This window comes from Vanacampus margaritifer, chromosome 19 (genome assembly GCF_051991255.1).
Source record: "Vanacampus margaritifer isolate UIUO_Vmar chromosome 19, RoL_Vmar_1.0, whole genome shotgun sequence".
Taxonomy (NCBI): Eukaryota; Metazoa; Chordata; class Actinopteri; order Syngnathiformes; family Syngnathidae; genus Vanacampus; species Vanacampus margaritifer.
In genome coordinates, this window is record NC_135450.1 from 4371977 (window position 1) to 4390534 (window position 18558).

Here is an 18558-nt window from a genome sequence, read left to right on the forward strand (position 1 = left end):
CATACAATGCACAAGATTTGTGTCATTTTAATAAAAAAAAAAAAAAAATATATATATATATATATATATATATATAAAACACGCTCCCTATGCAGCAAAATCCATATGATGAAATTGCCCCAGGATTTATACATTATTTTCCATTTGTGTTTTTCCAGTTGCATCTCACAAATTATTTCCTTAAAAAAACTTTTTAAAAAAACTAAAGTGATTAGCCACAGTTAATTTATGATTTAACAAGGGGGATAAATACTTTTCGTACAGGGTATGGTAGTTTTGAATATTTTTTCTGTAAATTAATAAAATTATCTAAAAACGTCATTTTATGTTTACTTGGGTTATCTTTGATATTTACATTTGTTTGATAACCTTTAACATTAAAGCTGCTGAATGCAGAACATTTAATTTACTAATTAGAAGATGTTTCAGTCATAAATGTTCAAATAAAAAGGCTATTGTAAAGATATTTTGGGCAAATTGTTACAAAAGGCAGCTTTAAAGTGGAGAAACTATGCAGAGAGTAAGACTTTGAGAACAGTTAAAAAATCACGACACTTTATATGTCAAAATTGAAGCTACTGTTTACAGGGAACAATGCTAGATTTAATGTTACAATATTTACGTTATATTCTTTATTACTAATGTATTAGAAATATGCGGCACTTGTAACAACAACAACAAAAATCATTGATGAGAGAATGACAGACAATCGTGTTACCTTCTTCTGCTGGATGTGTATCTTTATTTAAGTGTGGCATTAACAGAACATAGAGCAGAATTTAGGCAGTTGCATGATTATCGGGCAGTAACACTAAGTAACTAAACAATCAAAATATTTCAGATTCTCAAAAAAGAAAAGAAAAACAAAGATGAAAAATTAAAGATGCAGAAAATAGAGCACAAAGTAGCTGATGATTCATTTGCCTTTTATGAATGTGGTTGATGTTTTAAGGTTCAAATGTCGTCTTTTTGACTTCACCTGAGAATATTAGCAGAAAAAAGAAACTGTTTATACTTCATTCCATGGTATAATTTGGCATAATTCATAATAAATCGGATTTGTAAGTGCTGTACCCTTATGAGCCTCAATAGTTCCTCTCGAACCTGTGATTAGTGACATGCACACAGACAAACACACACACACACACATTGACTGGGTACCTTTGTGTAAAAAATGTACAGTTATTTGCTATTTTAAAGAAATACACCTACCTTCTGCTCTGCAAAACAGCCTGACAGCAAAATGGAAAGTCCCTGCAAAACAGTGAGAATAACAAGTTAGTTGATGTTTATCATTTGTTTTAATGTTGCTCTTAATGAATACCTTTGATAATGTTGCAAAGCCTTTTTTGTGGGGCTGGGTGGGGGAAGGACGCTTTTAAAGGGGTACTCAACGCCAAATCATTATTTTGTTGTTGTTGTTGATAAACTGTATACACGGGTGTCACTAATGTTGTCTAAACATGTCCTGGTCATTATTTTGACATTTTAGTGCATGTTTGTTAAAAGTTTGAAAAACTGCTGTTTGGCGCTATCTCCGGGTTAAACACTGGGATAAACACAATTTAGCTGTTTGTCCCTCTCATTGTATGACAACGGACTACCGAAGTCACTTGCGTGAAACTTATGTAGTTGCTCTACCATCCAATCTCGTACACGCCTCCTTAACAAGTTGGAATAGTAGCATTATGTGGACATCTATATACTGATTTATTAGCATAGCATTAGTTAGATTAGTTTATTTACCATAGCTTGTCGTAGTGTAACAGAGGTAGGCATGTCAATGAATTATGAGCATTTTTGTTAAAAACACAAGATTAAGTAGCCCTGAGGACAGGGGGCGGGTTGGAGATGTCATGTATGAGACATTAATTGCACTTCTCTCTTCAGTAGGATAACCAGATGTCTCGATTGACCGGGACAATCCCGTTTTTGAGCCTTGAGACCCGCGAATTTTGCCGACCCCATTGTTTTGTCCCAATATTACGCAGGTCCCGCCCCAGCGTCACGTTTTTTTGCCATGTGTATGTCAACCACACAGTTACCATAGTGATTCATACGATAAACCAATTAAAAGGGAATTTAACTTTTAATTTCCTTCGAATAAACTAAATTCACGTTTATGTTCTCATCCGCATCCTGCCGTGTTTTGTCATACTGGACTAGAGCTACTTCCTGCTTTTTTGCTAAGATCATGGGAAATGTTATCCTAATACTGCAGTCACTGGCCATACTCAAGGGAAGCTGAGTTTTCTAGTGGCATATTTCCAGTGTTACAATGCGAGTTAAATAGCACAGCCGGCTTCCAATAGTTACCAGACCGAGAACAAAATGTTGGATAATGATGCGTACATTGACATGTTGAACTGTCAACCAAGATAGCATTTAGCATTAGCTAAATTAATAACAGAATAAATGTACATAAGTTATCCCATATTTACTCTTATAGTTTTGCAAAGCATTTATTTAGCGGTATGACCTTGTTTTGAATCATGTGAGTTGGAGTTATCTGTGAAGAGAGCAGAGCCCCGTGGGAGGCTCCTGGGGCTGCAGGAACTGTGCCTTATCACAAGATAGCGACTGAAACACTTTGCGGATGAACTGTTGAACTTTGACTGTCAAAACCTTCGGCGCCGAAGAAAGACACGTCTGTATTATTATCTGCACAATGACTTCTATCCGTGATGGTTGCTGCTGTGTGTTCCCCCTCCCTTTAGAGCAGTAACGGCTGTGTAACTAGTGACTAACTAGTGACTACTCAATAAAACGAGGGGGGCCAGCGGAGTGTGCCTCAGAATGGGTAGGAGATTGTAACTTAGCACATCTCTGTCCGTTCTCCTCGCGAGTAAAAATAATATAATTAGTCTCTTGTCTCATTTTCTTGTCTACTGTTTATTAAATGTTCTAGGTTGACTGAATCTGACACGAAGATTGACTAGGGAATACATTTGGTGATAATTACTTGTTGTATATCTGATTTTTAGCTAAATCATAGCATCCCACTTTTTCATTTTGAAAATCTGGTCACCCTACCCTTCAGGCTAATTAAATCAAAACTGAACAAAAAGATTTTGGGCTCATTTGAGATGTTAAGGAATGTTGCTCCTCTGTTTGTCACTCAGTGGTGGGATACGATATAGTGTACAAGGCCAAATAATTTCCCCATTGTTTCCTAAGGGGATTTGACCATGGTCATGATCTTCACATTCTGTGACTTTTCAATGAAATTTAAACTAATTTTGACTTATGGGGAAGCCAAACGGCCCTCAAAATATCAGAATTGGTTTTCGTAGCGAAAATAATCGCAAGGATTTAACACTGTGTTTGGGTTTGTGTGTTGAAAGTACCTGAAAGGAATTGAGGAGGCAGAAACTGTAGTCCACAATAGTATAAAATGGCTCCTTTAAATCCGGCATGTAGTAAAAGTATCCAGCAATCCATGTTAGTCCAAAGATTGGGGTCAAAATGGCCACCGCTTTGAGGATACTTTTAGCTGTCTCCTTGTGATCTGCCTTACTGCCATCGAGGACTGGAGACCTCACCAAAGTGGCAATGACAACCACCATGCAACAGAGATTTATCAACGTAATGGTTCCAATTGGGAGGAGAAAAGAAGACAATGAGCCCAGGAAGCCTTTTCCAGGAACTAGCCAACAATTTTTGTCATGGTAAGGCTTGTTGCTATTTTTACAATACATGTAGGTGGATCCCACTATGAGCGTTGGGCAAACGTAGCCGACCATGCAGGAGAGAAACATGAAGAGTCTTCTGCTCACTGGGTGGAATACAAAAACCAGATGGTGAACAAGCAGAATGCTCATGCACAGCATCCAGCAAAATTTGGCCAAGAAAAAAAAATGTTTGCAGACAGTCACAATGTCGCACCACGGGGGATGCACTGAGAGATCAATATATGAGGAAATCAAGAAACTGCAGTGGGCAAGCAATAGGAAAACGGCAATATTCACCATGACTGTATGATAAAAATGTGAAAGGTTTGTTTTGACCACTGCTGACCACACCAGAAACTGACTGATAAGAAAGATAAGCACGGAGCAAATGGACACACAGAGGCCTACTATTGTAAGTCTATCAAGCTCTTGTGAAGATTTGTCACCAACGCCCCACAGGGCAGAAAATGCAGTCAAGTGGTTGCACACACAGAAGATGTTGTTGCCAATAACACTTGTTGCTGTGCATCCTTCTTCTGACCATCCCCTTGTGGTGTTCCAGAACACACACAAAGTTTTCCCCGCTTTCTGCTGCCCTTCGAAGAAGTCTAAACTAATTCTTAAAGATGACTCTTCTTTGTCTTCCAGTGTTGCAGATATTAAAACTGGAGATGGCGTTGTGTTGGGGAAGTTGTTCAGCAATTTATCCGTCAGATTTTTCACACCAAATATTTTCAATAATCCAGAGGACCTGCTCATATTTACCATCCTATTGAACAAAGTCACTTTACAGTTACCACCTTGGCAGAACTTGAGGTCTAAATTGTGAGTGGTCACATTGGTTTGATCTATGCTGATTTGAATGTTCTTGACTAAACTTTCCACAGACCCGAGATAATTTGATGACAGGTCATGAGTAATAGAGTTGTTGACTGCATCCCAGGTTTTGTCCAACATATTACTTGCTGCTTGTATGAAGTCCTGAAATGCAAAGAAAACAATGTCATTTGAAACAATGTGAGTGCATCCCTTTTGAATATGTAGTGGCGCGACAACCCCCAAAAGGTTGGCTTGGTGAATTTTCAAAGTTGTACTTTGAAATATCACAACGACCCTAGTGAAGATATGCGGTGCAGGAGATGGATGGATGGACAGACTTGAAAAATGCAGAGCACCGGAACTCCAGTGAAAACCTGCTGGACTGAGAAGTGTGATTCCCCTTGTAGTTGCAATACGCCCCCTGGGCCACCTTTTTAATAACCCTTTAAATACTATTATCAAAGCCGTTTTTTATTTATTTATTTCTCTCGACGTAAATAAACGTAAATCTCGACGTATTTCAGAATAGGTTGCGAGCGCAAATGGTTCCGGAGTTACCCTGATTTAAAAACATGCGTGATCTCCTGTCTCCTGCGTCACTCTCCTCTATGACACACAGCTTCCCCCCCCCTCCACACATGAAAATCTGCCGTAACGTATAAAATAGCTACCGTAACGTATGGGGTATCGATGCAAAGCTCCGCTTCTCTGCTCTCAGAAGCCATTGGAATTACGTTGCTAGCACAAACGGTTCCGGAGTTACGGTGATTTTAAGTCACTTCCCTCTATGACGCACGACTTCATTCTCCTCCTCTCATGACAATCTGCCAGCTATCGTAATGTATCTGGTATCGACGTAAAGCTCCGCTTCTCTGCTTTCAGAAGCCGTTGGAGTCCAGTTCAGGAGTTACGGGGATTTGAAAAACATTTGTATTTTCCTGTCGGACACGACAGGTTCATATTTTGAGGGTTTTAAAAGTCCAAAAAAAGAGGCTTTCCGCTCGTGCTAGAATATGTTGTTATTATAGATACTGACAAATACTTACAGGCAAGACACTGCTCTGCAGGGTAACGCTTTCTGATGCTTTGGCCATCAACTCAAGAATGTGGATAGATGCAGTAAGGTCAGCCATCCTGCCACTTGAATTTGAATCCAACATAGAACACCTCTGAAGTTCCCTAAAAATGTCTTTGGCTGCCTCTGGAGTTGCCCCTGGTCCTTTCAAGAACTTCTAAAATATGAAAAACAAATAATAGGGACCTATTTACTTAGTTTTAAGTTTTTATTTAACTTTTGAAGATATGCTAGTGCCCAGGGAAGATTCCTGAGCTTTTTGTTAGATTTGTAAAACAATGACCAAGATTTTTTTTTAACTCCAATATTTTATGAACCCTAAACGTTGTTCAATAAACATATGCTTTAAAAAAGGAGCTGGAGTTTGTATTTTTTAACATTTTTGATGCCAATATTTTCCCTTTTAGTGAAAATGAATATCGGCTCCAAATATCGGTTATTAGTGTCGTTGACTACTAATAATCAGTATTGACCCTGAAAAAAACATATCGGTCTATCACTAGTGATACGTAAATCCTGGTGAGGATTTGTTGTATATTTAACTGATATTTGATTTTCAGTAAAATTTAAATGTCCTGGTTTTGAATTTTGAAAATCTGCTCACCCTACCTAGGATTTTTTTTTTTACTTGCTTGTAGGGCCATTGGAGTGCCTACCCAGTACCCCACCTATCAAATATGAAATAAAGAATGTTACAATCAAGTAAATCTTTCTTTCTGTCTATTGTCAAAGGTGTTGGCCCTCATTGTGTTTGGTGATATCCGCTACATGCACCACAATTTATTTTAGTTTTACATTTTTCCTGTTAACACATTTGATACTATTCATGGAATTTACACCACAAAACTGGACCGATCCAGTAATTTACCCAAGTTATCAGGTTCGGTCCAATTTTTGACCCAAATTGGGTGGTTTTTGACCCAGCAGTTTTAACAGTGTAATTTGAATCCATATAAAATGTACAAAATCCACATTGCAAAGCAAAACTACTTGTTCCACACTTGACCAGTGTCATGTGGCGGCTTGGTGAGGAAGTGCTGCCTCTATGAGTAAAAAAAAAGGTTGTCTTTCCCTGCTCTTTTCCTGCTCGCCTAACTCAAGCAGCAATCTCAATGTCCTGTCTTCAGCACTGGCCGGGTAACAAAAGTTTATTGGCTTCGTAGAATAATAGGCTGATAATCAGCTACTTGTTTGCCCGAAACAGAACCGCCTCCTTAACACTGAGTAATAAATAGCGTGTCATAACTTATTGCATTTTGACTGAAAAATGTGAGATACCTAGGCATTAAACTGTAAAAATCCCTATTATTTTGAAGTTAGGATCAATAACAATACAAGTAGACCTAATAATTTTGCTGCTTGTAAAAGTAGGACACATTTTTTACCTCTGCTGCTTTCATAAGGTTAAACACTTGATTGATGACACATTTGGAGTACACTGGCTGCCACGTGTTTCCTTTACAAGTGCGTGACTCATAGCCAACTCTGCCTTCCGGACATATTTGCTTAATTATTGTGTCTCCATCTGGGGTCTTGGGCCACGAATCTCCATCTTCTTTGCAAAATGTGTCATTCTCTAGGAAAGAGAAGATTTGTTGATAACTATACAAATAAATAATGTTAGGATAATTAGCCAATTATGACATAAAACAAATCTGTCATATGTGTAATGTTGTGTACCATAAATTACTGGAATGTCCAGTCTTGCACTTTTATGTTGATCTTTGACGTTTTTAAAGGTGATGTTCACATAATGTGCTTCAATGGTTTTCTGGCAGCTGATTACAGCTTTGAAAGTGTATCCCAATGAATCCACAGTGGCTGTAAACAAAAACATGTCAGTTTCAGGAATATGTACAGTACTTGCTTTCTCCCTAAATGGGCTGCCAACAACAAAAAGAAAATCAGTTCTTTAAAGTTGTGATTCCCAACCACTGTTCCATGGCACATTAGTGTGTCATGAAAGACTGCGGTAAATTATCCATGATCCAAATTTGGTACTCGAGAGCCTATGTCCAGCGAGTTTTCCATGGCCCCCTCCCCCAACACTGCTGAATTAAATGATCAGCTAATTAGCAAGTTCTGCAGAAGCCTGATAACGATCCTAATTATATGATTCAGGTGTGAGACATGTAAAACAGTAGGGATGCGTTTAAAAAAAAAACAAATAATCGAATAGATTTTCATTTTCAAGCCTGATATCGATTCATAAAACCATGAATCGATTATTTTAATATCTGTTCCCTATACGTTGGTAAGAAAATAGAATTTTAAAGGCCAATGTTTTTTTGTTTTTTTTGTATCTTAGTTATTTATTTATATTTTTAAGTATTTTCTTACATTTCTGAAAAACCTGACTTATTACACTTAAGGACAATTCAGAATCATTCTCATTTATATTTACAATTATTGAATTTTAATTATGAAAATATTGCCATCTCATTCTTTGTGTAACAATTAAGTGATTATAACATGGTACTTTCATTAATAAACTAAGTCATTTAACCACAAATTTTATTTGAAATTTAATGTTTGTAGAGTTTTTATCATGCCCTTAATTAATTAATAAATATAAATTGAATTGAAGTAAATTGAATCAAATCTGGAAAAATCAAATCAAACTGAACTCTTGTAAATCAAAATCTAATCGATACCCAGCTCTAGAAAACAGACTGGATAGGGGTTCACAAGGACCAAATTTAGAGACCCCTGAAGACCCTTGGGGACCTCGTTGTACCGATCCCTGGCTACAGAAGCTAGCTCTTGGGACAGGGAATGTCACCTCTTTGGCGGGGTAGGAGCCCGAGCTGGTGTATGAGGCAGAGAAATTCCGACTAGATATAGTTGAACTCTCCTCCACACACAGCTTGGGCTCTGGTACCAATCCTCTCGAGAGGGGTTGGACTCTCTTCCCCTCTGGAGTTGCCCACAATGAGAGGTGCAGAGCAGGTGTGGGCATAATGATTGCCCCCCGGCTCAGTGCCTGTACATTGGGGTTCACCCCGGTAGACGGGAGGGTAGCTTTCCTCCGCCTTTGCGTGGGAGGACGGGTCCTGACTGTTGTTTGTGCCTATGCACCAAACAGCAGTTCAGAGTACCCACCCTTTTTTGAGTTTTTGGAGGGTGTCACCGGATTTGTGGCCACATGCTTTGGACACTCGGGTGAAGAGAGAGGCGGAGCTGGAGGGGGAAGATGCCGGTCAAACCTGGCAGACCCAAATGTATTGTGAGGGTTTGCTGGGAACGTCTGGCGGAATGCCCTGTCAGAAGGAGTTTCAAAGCCCACCTCTGGCAGAACTTCTCCCTTGTCCCGGGGGGGACGGGGGACATTGAGTTCGAGTGGGCCATATTCCGCGCCTCCATTGTTGAGGCGGCCGATCGAAGCTGTGTCCGTAAGGTGGTCGATGCCTGTCGCGGTGGTGATTCTCGAACCGTAAGGTATGCCGTCAAGCTGAAGAAGGAGTCCTATCGGGCCTTTTTGGCCTGTGGGACTCCGGAGGCAGCTGACAGGTACCGGCTGGCCAAGCGGAACACGGCTTCGGCAGTCACTGAGGCAAAAATTCTGACATGGAAAGAGTTCGGTGAGGCCTTGGAAAACGACTTCCGAATGGCTTTGAGGAAATTCTGGTCCACCATCCAGCGTCTCAGGAGACGAAAGCAGTGCACCATTAACACTGTGTATAGTGGAGATGGGGTGCTGCTGACCTCGACTCAGGAAGTCGTGAGTCGGTGGGGAGAATACTTCAAAGTCACTTCAATTCCACCTTTGATGAATTGAATGAATTCCACCTCAATTCTTTTGAGGAAGCAGAGTCTAGGGACTCTCCTATCTCTGGGGTAGAAGTCACTGAGGTGGTTGGAACGCTCCTCGGTGGCGGGGCTCCGGGAGTGAATGAGATCCGCCCGAAGTTCCTAAAGGCTCTGGATGTTGTGGGGCTGTCATGGTTGACACGCCTCAATAACATTGCATGGACATCAGGGACAGTGCCTCTGGATTGGCAGACCGGGGTGGTGGTCCCCCTTTTTAAGAATGGGGACCGGAGGGTATGTTCCGACTATAGAGGGAACACACTCCTTAGCCTTCCTAGTAAGGTCTATTTAGGGGTGCTGGAGAGGAGGGTCCGTCGGGAAGTCTAATCTCGGATTCAGGAGGAGCAGTGTGGTTTTCATCCCAGCCATGGAACAGTGGACCAGCTCTACACCCTCGGCTGGGTCCGCGAGGGTGCATGGGTGCTAGTCTACATGTGTTTTGTAGGTTTGGAGAAGGTGTTTGACTGTGTCCCTCGGGGAGTCCTGTGGGGGTTGTTTGTTTCGGGAGTACGGGGTGCCGAGCCCCTTGATATGGGCTGTTCAGCCCCTGTACGACCGGTGTCAGAGTTTGGTCGACATTGCCAGCAGTAAATTGGATTTGTTCCCAGTGAGGGTTGGACTCCACCAGAGCTGCCCTTTATCACCGATTCTGAGACGTTGAGGGGGCCAGTTTGGTGGCCTCAGCATTGCATCTCTGCTTTTTGCAGATGATGTGGTGCTGTTGGCTTCATCAAGCTGTAATCTCCAACTCTCACTGGAGCAGTTCGCAGCCGAGTGCGAAGGGGTTGGGATGAAAATCGGCACCTCCAAATCTGAGACCATGGTCATCAGTCGGAAAAGGGTGGCGTGGCGAAATTGAGACTGAAATAACCATAGTCAGATGTCCATATTTATCATTTGTGTGATGTTTTTTGTTGTTGTAGCTAAAAAGAAGAAGCTATATAAGTTGTCCAGATGGTTTATGTTTATTTACATTTTATTTCAGGTCCACCTTTGTAGCTCCACGTGACTCCATAAGTCTCATTGTTGTTGTCCATAGTAGCAGTTATATTTGCTGTAACATTGTCAGTCCATTGTCTTTGAGAGCAGTCCACAGTAACTGGTGTGGATGTCATGATGATATCTTCAGGCAGGGCTGCCACTCTTAGTTCTGTCGTTGCCATATGCCTGAACGAGCCACTAGTGAATTCACATTCGTACATGCCTGCAGTGAACAGAAGTTAAGGAAGACAAAAATGACTAATGTCAATTATTATACTGGAAAAGATAAAACAAATTAAACTGCTTCAAATCACAAAGTAGTTCCAAGTCAGTCCCTGGATGATGACAACTTAAAGGTTATTCACTAATTCAATACATCTGGACAAACATTTCTTGCTAACTCCCATTCCACCACTGGGCTGATTTTATTTTATTTTTTTTTTGGGGGGGGGGGGCAGTTTTTAATGTGGCAGAAAATTATGAGATGGTTATACTCGCGGCCCAGTAAATTGAAATTATGGCAGAATGGATCATGGATGGGTGATTGCGTAAAAAAAAAAAAAAAAAGTAAATGAGGATGATTTCAATTTATCAGAGGTTAACTCAAAAACGTAGAAATACGTTTTTAATACTTTGTCCTTCATTCCCAAAAACGTATTTATAAGTTTTTATTTTATTTTATTTTTTTATACTAAAGCATATAGAAGGCTTTGATGCATTTTCTGACTTGAAGAGGTAGGTCGCTTAAAGCAATGGTAGTTATTACAAAAAACGGCCAACAGGTGGCAGCAGAGTATAAGAGGTCAGTCAGGGCCATGTTGCAACAAGCTTTTTTTGCCAGTGTTTTCAACAGGTTTGTGAATAATGATGAAACTTAGCTATATTCTAATGCTAATTTCTGCAAAACAGGACAGAAACAGATACAAATATACTTTTCCTGATGAAAGAAGAGACTCTAATCTTTCCTTTGGTAGGTCACATGTTTTTACAGCAATAGAACACAATTTTGTGTGGGCCTTGCAAAATCAGTCAAAATCCAGTAAAACAGCAGGGAGCAAAGGGGGTTGCTTCAATGCAAATGGCTAGGAGTGAATGACTTAATGTCTTTGTCATCAGAAATTTCCGCACTCACCTGCCCAAAGGCTTGTTACACTCTGAAGTGTGACGACAGTGCAGGATTTATATTCGTTTGTGGCACAGCTTGAATTCACTTTCACCACACCGCCATTGTTAAGATCATAGCACTCATTCAGCCTGCTGAATTTCCACCCAGAGCTGTTTGATGCCTCCTCTAAAGTGCATTTCAGTGTCGACTCAGACTTATAAGGTACGAAAGGTTCTGTTGGCTCTATGGTGACCATGCCTATGTGAGAAAGACAACAGTGTGTAAAATGGATTAGCCGAAAACTGAAGAATATGGCCCAAGATGAAGAATGCTAAAAGTCAGGGCTCAACCTGACTGGAGTGACAGGTACTTCAAAACTGGTGACATCTTCAGAAACACAGACATGTTAACCATATCTGTGTGGCGGCCGTGGCTCAGGGTGTAGAGACGGTTGTTCAGTAACCAGAAGGTTTGCTGTTTGATCCCTGCTCTCCCCAAGTCATGTGTCAGTGTGCCCTTGGGCAAGGCACTTCATGCACAATGCCTCCAGTGCTACTCATGCTGGTGTATGGAAGGTGCGAATGTTTGGTGTTGGTCGGAGGGACCGTAGGCGCACACTGGCGGCCACGCTTCCGTCAGCCTGCAGCTGTGGCTACTTAGTAGCTTACCGCCACCACAGTGTGAGTGAATAATGTATCCATTCCATTGTAAAGCGTCTTTGAGTGTCTAGAAAAGGGATGTATACATCTGGTGCATTATTATTATTATATCTAGAGTCTGGCAAATAAAAAAAAAACGGTTAATGTCAAAAATTCATATGTGTACACAACCTCAGTAGTTTTCAAGAAATTTTTTATTTCTTTCTTCTTTCCACAACCTGATTTAAACTTGGAGATTATTTTACTACGTCTTCACCAAACCGTTGGAAACAAAATTATATGTACATCAGGATGGGAAAAACATCAACAATAAACTTTTACTTGCCTACAGAGTTGATCCTGAAAACAGCTCCAAGACTGGCTTCCAAATCAGACACAATGCCTTGGAGTTTCGACATTTCAAATTTGACGCTAAGATCCACCTCAAAGTCCACAGAACTGTTGGCCAGACTTTAAGATTGAGAAAAGCTCAAAAACACATATTTGGTGATATCATAAATTTCCATTTTTTTAAGATTTGTGCGCTCTAACAAAAGATACATCAATACACAGGTATCTATGATGGAAGAAATGAATAATCTATAATTGGTCTAACACATTAGACTTGCATAAAATCTAAAAGCAATTATATATATAAAAAGAAAAAAGTATGCATTTAGGCCTATTTGCAAAATAAATGTGTAAATATGTTAGATATGTCACAGTACTGATATTTTAATTTGAATAAATATGATCTATTTGTTCAGTACAATACCTCAAGCTGGTGATGTTCAGACCTTCAAAACCGTTAAGTCCTTGAAAGGCAGTTTCAAGCTTTAAAAAGGAAACCAGTACAAATTGTGTTTAATATATATACACACACACACAAAATATTGTACACTTTATTATAAATTTAGATATAAATTGAGGTATAAAATGTGCGATTAATTTGCAATTAATCGTGAGTTAATTATTGAAGCCATGCGATTAACTACGATTACAAATTTTAATCAACTGACACCTCTAATAAATATTTATATATATACATATATATACATATATACTATATATATATATATATATATACATGTGTATAATTTGCAATTGTAGTACTTCAATAATTGACTCACAATTAATCGCAAATTAATCACACATTTTATACCTCAATTTATATTATTTACCTGTTTAGATCTGTTTGAATCCCATGTAGTTCCTTTCAGTATTGAATTTCCAGCGAGGTGCACTGTAGAGATGACAGGGGGATTTTAGTTATGACCTCACCATCCTCATCATTTTACAGGATTACCGCTGTATTCTGGTGCATGAAGTCAGGCCCAAGTATAGCTTTTAATTTGAGGTCAACTATGCTTTTTAAAAAATTTTTTTTTATTATAGGTCTTTTAAGCATTAAAAAAAATAAATCAGTTTCACGATATGGTCTTGAAACTATTTCCTTTGCTTTTAAATGTTTTAAAAACATTTTTGTAAATGTGTGTAACATTTTTACTGGTACTAATTTTAATAAGCTTAACTATACAATGTAAATTCTCTTTTAATGTGTCAGTTTTACAGTAAACATCAACTGGGATGGACAAATACTTGAAGCAATCACACTGTTTTATTTGGAGAATGGACGATTTGTATTTCTATTGGAATGGAAAATCTAAATATAATGTATTCAGTATGAAGTTGATTTCGAGAAAGATGTGATAGTGATTAATTACATAGCATCAAATTAATTAGAAAAATATGTTTTTAGTTGAGTCCCACCTCTAGCAATCTGTTACCTTGGACCTTGGCAACGCAAACTGGTGTGATTTTAAACACATCGTGTTTGCACGTAGTTTCACTGCAGCAGCTTAGTTTGTAGCACACCTCATTGCTCCAAGTGTAGCCATCAGAACAGTTGCAAGCGTATTCATCACCAATAATTTGGCATTCTAGAATAAGAAGCACAGGCTTCTTTTTGTCATACAGTACTGTATAATAAACAAAACATAAATAGAACACAATACATTTATACTGTTTGAAAGGAAAAAGATTGTTCCATAATGGTGGCAGACTTTGATTCCTCATTCCAACAGCATTATTTGTTTATGATTATGTGATTGCAATATTCTCTGTTCTTCCTTGTTGTGTGACAGAACAAGCTAATCAGTGATTTGCATGATGTACCTGCAATCATTTCACTGTTATCAAGCGTCACTGTGTAGAATGCTCCATTGTCATCGGCCACCTGGAGATGTCTTCCATTTAAGACTGATATGATGGTCTGGGCTTGCAGTGTGACATTACTTTTCACCAAAAGCTCAGCGACGTAGGTAGTCCCTAGAGAAATATTAGTAACCATCTTAAAATACAGTATCTCAATAAATACAAAATATATTTCTCTAATTTCATCAACAATGTTGTCTTATTTGATTCGATAACATCCAAGCTTCCAGAACTGAAATTCGAACCCCAAGACTCAGAAGTGTGAGGCAAATGGATTTGGGGAGAAAAAAAAAACATTCAGGCACTAATGTGAAATTTCTTTAATTGACACTTGGCAGTTGGACCAGAATTGTGAAACTTTATATATATATATATATATATATATATATATATATATATACTGTATGTATATATATAAAAAACAAAAACATTGACCATTTAGTAATAAGTATAGGAAAACTGAAGTGGTAGTAATACATACCAGCAGCATAAGCCTGCAAATCACAAGAACAGACAAAAAAAATCTATCATTTCTTACATCTTCCCCACTATTTGTATTCCAGGTATGAAAAGCATGCCAATTTTACATTTCATGTGTCGTTCTGATGCATACAAAATGTGACTTTCGCATGTTGTCTCTTACTCGAGGGTTAGGGTTAACCAAAATGTATTGGAAAATTACACATAGCTAACCAGGGTTGGGGAATTCAGGTCCAGAAAGTAAAGACCCTGACATAGTTGGAGACAAGCTCCTTTACCTGCCAGTTGAGTAGAAGCACCTGTGGCTAATTCCAGACTGTTAGGGTCTTTACTTTCTGGACCGGGATTCCCCAACGTAACCTTACTTCTTCTTTGCTTCCGAATGTCGTTACCTGCAAGTATTGTTGATGCTTATAGGTGTTGTCTTTCCTTGTGTAAAGCACATTGAGTTGCCTTGTGTATGAAATGTGCTATACAAATATACTTGCCTTGCCTTACACAGAGAAACATGCACAGACACTCACACATACACTAAGCAAGCTTTAGTTAAAATTAGGGATGTAACTATCCAAACGTCACGATACGATAATTATCACGATATTGTGGGGAGGTTGGCAATATAAAAAAGGTCACAATATTGTAAAAAGAAGAGAGCTCTAACTAAAAAACAACAACACAATATCATGTACATAACAACAATGCATATAAACAACCTACAATCGCTAATAACACTTAATATTGAGGCATTACTTACTAATGCGCACACACATTGAGTTCCTCCACATATTGACTCGCTTCACAAGCATATTACTTACGCCTTCTTCTGACAATTACCGTGGATTTTAAACATAGAAGGGCCAAAACATGCTTTATGAAATTTAAACTGCACAAAAAAAAACTAGCCACCAGAGGGTGCTAGAACTGCACAAATGGAAATCAACCTGACTTTTATAAGATGAGCTGCTTTTAATATTGTGACATGACGATGACAATATTGTGGCAGTTTTAATATTGCAATATCACGATACAGTGTTCCATCGTTTCTCGTGGGTGTTACGTTCCAAAAACTACCCGCGATAAAGGAAATCCGCGTTATTTTTTTTTTTTCGGTAATTATATCAATTTTTTTGTTTATTATTTATGGTTTTTCGTTTTGCTATGCTTTTTAATTTATTAAGAATGCTTTTTCATTCATCATATGTTCTTTTTTTTATTTACAGTAATTTTTTTTCCATTGAAAGTACTTTTTTATTTACTTATACAAAACAGTATATATTTTTGCGTTAGTTATAAATGTTTTTTGTTCATACTATATTCTTTTAATTTATTATATATGTTTTAAGGCAAACACCTCACCATACACTTTATACATGTATTTTTCTTGATAGGCGTTAACATTTTCTCACATACTGTATCTCTTATTTAAACCCAGTAGGCCTACACACTCTCAGTGTTCAAACCTTTGTAGATTAGAAAATAATAATAACAACAATAAAATAGAATTAAACTAATATCCAAAACAATTATTTGAGAAACGAAAATATAACGGCAATCGATCAATTTTTTTCTGGCTGGTATGTTATCCTAAAAAACAAAAATAAAAATTGTAATTAAAAAGAATCACACACACACACAACAACAACAAAACAGCGGTTAGAAATGACACTCTTAATTTTAATAACGATGATACGAGGCTGAGAAATCCATTTTGTCCGGGAGGTTTGAGAGCGCATTGCTGGTCTGGTGGTCTCGGTACGACAAGCTGGTCGGCATTCGATCCGCAGCGCAAACACAGACAGTGTAATATGAACAAGGTGGAAATGGAAACAAATTGGCGGAGCAGGTCCGGAATGCACATGCATGCGGTGTAATCTAGGGTTGAGCCATGGGGGGGTGGCGGACGCACGAGCGTTCCAGGGCATGAAATTAGGAAACTGTCAGGCCTCTATCTCCAGGTCACAAAGGCGAAGGGCAAGGTTGGAACGCAACGGGCCATACATCGTTGGAAAGTTCTCGTCGAGACGAATCCGAGGATGTTCCCGTATGTCCCCAGTAGGACGTAGGGCTGGGGAGATACGGCCGCCCAAAGACCTCCAGGACACCAAGGATTTTCATAAAGTTACCCTGCTGGCGGTGGTTCCCATCCCGGGTAAAAATCCATCGTTTGTCGGCCCTTTATCTTTTAATTTTAATGATGAAGATACGAGGCAGGACACATAAACCCATTTTGACCGTGACCACACCGCCGCGGTGCCACCGAATCTCCACTCGAGAGTTGTGTGTAAAAAACAGAAAGGCTGCGAAAGATGAACCCGCGAGAAACGAGGGAACACTGTATTGCCGTTATCGTTAAATCCCTAGTTAAAATCCCTGTTAGGCGGATTCAGAGATTAGTTCCTAGATACATTATTGAAGTTTGAAGATAATTGCTGAAAACGTGCCAAAACCGACGACTATAGAGTACCAGTTACTACCTCGCGGAGATATAGTATAACATCAAACTATTTTTCACTATTCCGCCATTAGCTGTGGCTATGTACTGTACTAGTCAAGACCAGAAACAATCACAGTGCAATGTTAAGAAGCATCATTACCTGATAGTACATGTAGAAAGACCCCATCAGATACACTAACATGGTGGATAACATTGTGTTCCTAATGGAAAAATATCACCCATCAATAAACAATATATTACAATATAAGAAGTAGCCTTAAACTTAAGTATATTTCAGGAAGTACTTTCATCTCTGTCCCATCGTTGAAGCTACACTGAGCACCGCAGACAATCACAAATCATCTTTAATTCTGGTACATTTAAGTTAAATGTTTAATGATTATAATAAACAAAACAGCAATAACAAAATGCTCCATTTGTAAATATACCCTTTAAGTACATTTAATCATTTTACTGACTTGTAATAAACACAGTCCTCCTTCAGTGATGTATTGGTGGGATTCCTCAACGACTGCACTTTTATCCTATGCACCCCAAAAGGCACTCCGAGTTTAATGCCAGTCTGGTATAATAATTAAACAAAACAGTGGCACTTAATTGGTTTTCCTGCTTCTTGGAACAGTTCTTCATTCACTCCTCTCCACAGCTGGGATACCACAAAATTTGAATTTTGAATTGTTTGTCATCTAAGAACATGGTTGCATATTTTTCTCATGAATTTGACACTACTTTTATGACAGACATGAATACTTATGTGCATTACATCAAATTTCTAAACACACTGTAGCATGCAAACAAAAACTGTACAGGACCACTGAATAATTACCGGTATTCAAAGGCCACATAGGGATAAGCCTACTGGGCACAAAAATGAACGACTATAGATTTGTGTGTTGGTAAACTGGAAAAATTTGAGTGTCCTGTTTATGAAGTAGTTTCTCAAGAATTAGATGATTACATTTGAGATCATACTGTCTGTTAAAAAAAAAAGTCATTTAAAATCAATAAAAGAATATTTAACAGCATTACAATTGACCCTTTTCCCTCAAAATCAAGGAAGTGTAGCACCATTTATACTTAAGTCAAGAGGCTTAAATTAAATCATAACATCCTCTATTAACTGCTATTAAGTCATGTGTGAGGAATCCGTTGTTAACTCCTTTGTGCATTACATTGCACGGATAATTATCACTGTAGACTAATTATTGCTGTACAGGACCTCATTTATTTTCCTGGCTGTAGAGATATTAATGAGCTATTTACAGGCAAACTTGCTTTCCTACAGATTTACAACACAGTACTGTCATTAC

The 18558-nt window shown here is 38.7% G+C and overlaps 1 protein-coding gene across 1 annotated transcript; it reads right to left on the minus strand.

The window, feature by feature from the left end:
- Positions 1–714: 714 nt before the first annotated feature.
- adgrf3b (adhesion G protein-coupled receptor F3b) lies at positions 715–17441 on the minus strand. The gene is made up of 16 exons (XM_077553413.1): positions 17388–17441; positions 14795–14807; positions 14275–14427; positions 13887–14039; positions 12875–12914; positions 12446–12570; positions 11489–11719; positions 10367–10579; positions 8811–8973; positions 7246–7448; positions 6951–7141; positions 5537–5722; positions 3348–4652; positions 1213–1254; positions 1075–1104; positions 715–979 (listed from the first exon to the last, which is right to left on the minus strand). The coding sequence occupies exons 1-16, from the start codon at positions 17439–17441 to the stop codon at positions 917–919; spliced, it is 3165 nt and encodes a 1054-aa protein (XP_077409539.1). The 3' UTR covers positions 715–916.
- Between the last annotated feature and the right edge of the window lie 1117 nt (positions 17442–18558).